This window comes from Egretta garzetta, unplaced genomic scaffold (genome assembly GCF_000687185.1).
Source record: "Egretta garzetta isolate BGI_Z169 unplaced genomic scaffold, ASM68718v1 scaffold644, whole genome shotgun sequence".
In the NCBI taxonomy this organism is placed as follows: Eukaryota; Metazoa; Chordata; class Aves; order Pelecaniformes; family Ardeidae; genus Egretta; species Egretta garzetta.
The window spans coordinates 23918-30094 of record NW_009259452.1 but is presented as its reverse complement, the minus strand read 5'-3'; the positions used below and the strand labels follow the sequence as shown (position 1 = coordinate 30094).

Sequence of the window (6177 nt, the reverse complement as noted above, 5' to 3'; positions counted from 1 at the left end):
CATCAGATGAAGCAGAACACCATGGGAAGGGTAAGCTGGACTAGCTCTATCCTACTGAGTTTTGCCTCTCTTGTAATCAGTGGAGACATATAGTAGACACAGAGGGTGACTCCTACCACTCCGAGTTACAGTCTTCCTGTAAGCAGCCTTCTGGAGAGCTTTGCTGAACTCAGAGTCTAGGATATAGTGCTTTGATAGATAATTTACATATCCATGGGGGGGAGCTGGCAGGTAGGAATGGTCTGTTGAGCTGTAGGTCATCCAAATAGAGTTTACGTTTGTGTGATTTCTGCAAAGATATAGATTTTATCAGCTATGGGACAGAGGAATGAACGCTGGGTATCCTACTACATTACTACATAGATGTAATGCAGATCCTTTAGTCATATTTAATATTTTTTTCCTAGTTAAGTCTGCACAGACTAACATGAACACACTACATTTATGGTTATTTATGCAGATAATGAAGCTCACTGCAAAAAAAAGGGTCAGGTGACTAATGGCTGTAGAAATTGTGTGATGACTTCAGGAACACCTGTGCCCTGAAATGAGTTGGCTATCTGTCACAGAAAGAAAGCATCAAAGAAACACTTTCCAAAGAGCTGGCAGTAGGGGCAGCTTTGCATGTTGGCTTGCATTGTGACCCTGTCAGTGGTAACGAGGAAAGGGCACCCTTACACAGATGCTGCCATGCCCTTCTAGCTGGGACTTCTTTCGAAGTAGTGGAGGAACTAAAAATGAGTTAAATCATTAGATGCATCTCCCACTCTTTGAGCACTCTAATTGTGTGAAAAATAGATCCTGTCATTAAATGAAGCACTTTGGCTCCCTTTCATTCAAGTTAACAGGCGAATTCATACGCCTAGCATTTCTAGTTGGGTGGATTGTTCAAAATGCAGGACCACTCAGTTGTTTACAGTAATTGCCTTGACTTAGCTCAAGAGAACTGGATTTCTGACTTACGCTTTGACATCATGCTCTAAAAAACCTTCAGAGCTGTTTCTCTCTCTCTGGACTATATTGGGTGACCAGAATCACCATTAGCAGTAAACCATGTCTCATGTACCTTGTTTTACTGGATTTAAAAGCATTTTGTGTACCTGAACTAGGTATTTATCTCAAGTTGTGACATTTTCAAAGCAGAGTGAGGAAATACGTACCATGCTGGGGTCTGCCACGCTAATTAAAGCATCATACAAGGCTTCTAACTTTTCCCATGTCCTGCCACACAACACAAGCCTTGCTCCTCCTGTGTGAAACACCCGAGAACATTCTAGGAGAGAAATACATTCAAAATAAATAATAACAATAATAACAATCTGATTTTGCTTGTTTTACTTGAAATGGGATGCTGGTTTTGATAATTATGTTGAAACTACACTTTAATATTCATTAATTTTGAAAGAATAAATATATATGAGAAAAAAGAAAGCACTAAATGGCAATAATATATATGTGAGAAATAAATTAAAATTTAATGTAATGGTATAATGACAATTAATGGGACAGCACAACAGTACTGTTTAGTCACAAGATATAATAAAAATTTAATTAAGAAAAGAATATGCCAGTTAATGGATGATGGGTTTGAATTATTTGCTCTCATTATCCTTCTTCCTTAACATTCTCCACTTAAAGACATGCTTGCTATAAAGAAAAATATATACAAAAATACACACTTCAGGTTGTTACAATACAAACTGCACCTTTTGCAAACCTTTGTGTCTAGTGCAGTATAAAGAAGAAACCAAGCAACTCCAGTAAATAGTAAAACTAGATCTATATGCTATGTCATGAAACTCTTGGCAATGTGAAACTCATCTACAACTTCTTTGAGGAAGAGCAATACAGAGGAACTTACCACCCACCAGCCCACAGTTGGAGCACCGATGAGAGGTCTTTCTTCTACAGACTCTTTCCTCCATATGTAATCCATCCCAAGACCTTTATCTCCTGAGTATTAGACCTTCCCAATAGTCAGCAGAGGCATCAGGGACCAGCTTGAGCTACCTCTTGTTCAGCTACATTCCCTGAAGCCTGAGGCCATTGGGTATGCTGGGCTGGCACTGCTTTTTCTCCATATATTCAGGGATATTCTGAGCTAGGGATTCAGCCCAGTTTAAGATAGGTCTCTGGGGAGGATTCTTCCCTCTTTCTTATGCAAGTGAACTATGATTGTGCTTTTCTGAAAGTGGGGACTCATAATAAGAAGAACTGGCAGTCAGTGATACCCATCATCCCACCTCAGCACTAGCTATAAGACTGCAGCCAACTCATTAGTTTACATCTTCATGAATGTGTTCAACTCAATCCAGATTATGAAATGCCAGGCTGGAGCATCCTGACAGCATGTGTCTGGTCTATTTTCTTCTCTAGGTGGTGTTGAAAAAGAACATATTTCTCACTGTCCTGTCAGTTTGACCAAAGAAAGACATTTAAAAACATGGAGCATAGATATCTCATGGGCATCCTTTAGGAATTAATTGTCAGTTGTATCCCTCTGGCTGTTACAGGCTGCTACAGGGTGTATGTTATAGCTCAGCTGAACTGAAACTGTGGCTCTTTGTCCAGGGATCTGTCCTCCTGACCAAGAAAAGCACACAATTGCCTACCATTTCTTTCTTGGAATAGTCAATGTCTTGCAGATATGCCTGAGGATGCGGCTGATAATGTGCCTACTGTGTCCCAAACCAGATATCTGGTTTGGGTGCAGCCAGACAATTAGTTGACAGTGGGTTATGTGTGCTGGTAGGACTGGAAATCAAGAGTTGTTTTTCCTCTCATGTCTTTTTTCCTGATTAGGTGTTCCAAAAAGCTCTCAGCCTTGGACCCCTCATATTTGGTCCTTAAATAAAATCTGCATCATATTACATATTCACTGTGGAAAGAACAGGAATATGGTCTTAAATTACTCTTACACCTTTCCAGCCTGTCTGATTTGTCTTAGTTCCCATGGCCTTTGTTGAATGGGCAATAGTATAGCCCCAGTGCTATAGTTCTAGGGCTGTCTGTCCTCCAAAAAGCATTTTCTTCAGATTCCAATACCCACAGGTGAATCCAGTTATGCTAATATGCCCAGCCTAGATTTCTTAAATGCCCATGTTAGATTCTTAGTATCTGTATGGAAGCAGTTCTGGATCCACTCTTCTATATTTGTAAACATGTGCAGCTGGAGACTTTTATTTGTGTAATCTTTTTCATGATTTACAACAGTAATTTTATGACTATCTTTCATTTTCTTTTATCTAGCATAGAAAGATTTTTGATTTCAAGCCCAAAAGATTATTTGCCAGTAATAGGACAACTACCCCAGTATTTTTCCTATAAACATAACATTTGAGGCAACTTTAGCAATAAAACATCACTACTGTGTGAACAGCAATAAAAGGGAAAAAGGGAAACTAATGATGTTCTCCTCTAGAACTATCCTGGACTTTTCTGAGCTATAGCACTGAGAAGAAACAGGAATCAGGTTTAAATAGCAACCATAAACCATTGCAAACATCTTCAATCATGATAGTTTTTGTTTCTGTTTTTTAACTTTGATGAATGTCATCTTTAGTCCGGAAATTCTGGCATGTGGGAAAAGGAATTTGGCTGTTGCCTAAGAGCTCAAATATGCAGCAGCTGGTCAGACAGCTGGTATTTTAAAGCTCTGGGTGAATGGCCATCACATGTGCATGAGTGGACTGCACAGCAAATTCTGCATGATTTGGAATAATTCAAGTGTGCAAATAACTTCTCAGTATCACCTTATGGGATACCAGCAGTAGATATGTTTAGGATAATAAAATAAAACTGCTTTGAGTCAGTTCCTTTTACCTATGTGAAAAAGGGTGTGTGGGGGGAAGTGGTTGCCTTTGTAGCCTCAAGAGACAGGCAGCAGCTACTCACAAAAAAAAAAAAAAAGGATGAGGAAATGTTAATAAGGGAATTGAACTTAGGAAAATCTTCTCCAGGGGTCATGCAGTGCTGGAGCAAGATACCTGGAGAAATGTTCAATAAATGTTCTTTATCCTTAGAGGTTTCCAAGATTTGGCTTGAAGCTACACCCAGCCACATCTAGCACTGATAATGTTCCTGCTCCAAGCAGGACTTCTGCCTAGAAACCTCCAGGCATCCTATGATTCTATGAGACACCCAGTCTCTAAATCATGTCTCTCCAAAAAAAATACCAAAATATAACCAACCAGAGAAAACACATGCTAATACTCTCTTCAACTGAAACTGAAGTGTGTCAGGGAAAGGGAAAGACCAGGTGGGATGTAGAGGTCAGAATTATTTCATGCCTTGTCCTGACAGGCTCCGATGAAGAATACTCCTTGCCACTGTAACCTGTATTACTGTTTCAGGTGTCTGTTCTACTCTGCTAAGGAATAATTCTGCAAGAGCATTCTCTTTCCCCGTCTATTTTCTGTTTGGGAGTGCAAGGTTTCCAACATAGAGCAAGTCTTCACTGAAAAACGCCAAAACGTAGCCTCAAGCTATGTTTGCCTTACTGCCTTGCATCTGCTGCCCCTCAAGTGATGCCTAGAGCAGGGCTGCACACAAGCAGTGTATGACCCACTGCCTCTAATCTGGCAGCACCACGGAGACAGGAAATATGAGCTGAGAAGAAGTGTAAGCTAAGTGGCTGGTCACCCAGGCAATCAGCTTATATAAACAGATAAATTACCACATAGCCTTTCCTTCCATCCACTGAACCCACCATTACACATCGTCCAGTTGGACGTACTGGAGGGTCTCAAGGGAGGAGGAGTAGCATGGGCGATGGAGGGAACAGAGAGATGAACAGGGACAGAGGGGTGAGCACAGCTGTTTATGGGGAGCAGGAAATGGTGAAGTCTTTAAGGGCTGAAAAGGAACATGTAAAGGGTAAGGTGACACCTGCTGATACTGATTTGCCGCTGCCCTGCAGTGACAGTCTGTGTAATAAGATCTCATAGTAGCAACATGCTAAAAATAGCATTCTTAATGTGCTTACAAGGCCTCTTGTTCTACTGAATTAAAGAAATACAAAGCTCTGCAGTTCCTGAAAGTTTACCAGCAGTTCCTGTGGCTGAGACGAAAAATGTACATTTAAAAATCACAGGTTTTTTTAAAAAATTGTATTTATTACCTTCTGCTTCATCCAGGCAGTTATTAATATATACAAGGTAATGCACGCACATTTTTTCACCTAGAAGGTGGTTCTCTGGCTGTTTCTGTTCTCTGACACTGAGAAGAAACGAGACAACTCACCCTTGCCCAGTCCAGAGATGGCATCTGTGATCACCACCACCTGGTTTTGCACAGCTGACTTGGACAATAGCCACCTGACTGACTGGTAAATATAGGTAATTCCACTGATCCCTAGGAGAAGCAATGGTAGAGCAAGTACAGCAAGAATGCCCATCTCTGCAGGAAACAAAAGGCCATATGAGAGTACCAGTAATCATAATATGTATTCATTATTTTTCAAATTATTCTTATCTAAAAAAGCAATGTTTTCATATTTAGAAAATCCAGTAATCCACATGCCAAAGGCTTGAAGCAGTGGGAAGCTTGTTTTCCAATCAATGGCTTAATATTATTATTTAATACACAGGGTAATATTGTTTGTTTGTCTGTTTTCCTCATCATTTCATGGTCTAACCAAATCTGGATTCCTTTTATTCAAAATTACTCTATGTTGGCAAAAGCATAATAGAATTTTAGTACAAATATTGCCTTGAGGCAAAACATAGGCTAAAATATAACACTGAACTTTTAATTATGTTGCTATTAGAGGAAAATGGAGAAAAAGTTTTAAATCCTAATTTCAGATAAAACATATAATAGAAGTGTTTTCCGTTCTAAAAGATAGAGAAAATTGAATCACTTACTATGGCTATGAAGACTCCACATACAGGCAAAGCATTCTTTTGTATTTTTGTAAATTTTTGTATTACAGGTTTAATTGAAGTCCTTCAGCAATTTCATAGAGCACTGCATTTGTAGCTGCTGCTTGCCCTGGACGAGAATGGCTATGTATAGCCATGTGACAGAGATACTTTAAAAGTAAATATAGCATCTACAGTGCAATTCACATGCCTGACCTATCCAGGCCAGTAGGCTGGGCAGTCATGTAAAAGCTTTCAGTACAGTCCCAATTCAACTGTGCAAAGAAACATCTCTTTCTGTCTCACCTTTGGCTGC

The 6177-nt window shown here is 39.8% G+C and overlaps 1 protein-coding gene across 1 annotated transcript in view; it reads right to left on the bottom strand.

Moving 5' to 3' along the window:
• Positions 1-5395, bottom strand: part of DHRS7C (dehydrogenase/reductase 7C) — a 9261-nt gene extending 3866 nt beyond the window's left edge. Inside the window, exons 1-2 of the mRNA XM_009637160.2 lie at positions 5242-5395; positions 1161-1273 (exon numbers count right to left, since the gene is read on the bottom strand). Coding sequence (XP_009635455.1) covers positions 1161-1273; positions 5242-5395 — 267 coding nt within the window. The remainder of the gene's footprint in view (positions 1-1160; positions 1274-5241) is intronic.
• Between the last annotated feature and the right edge of the window lie 782 nt (positions 5396-6177).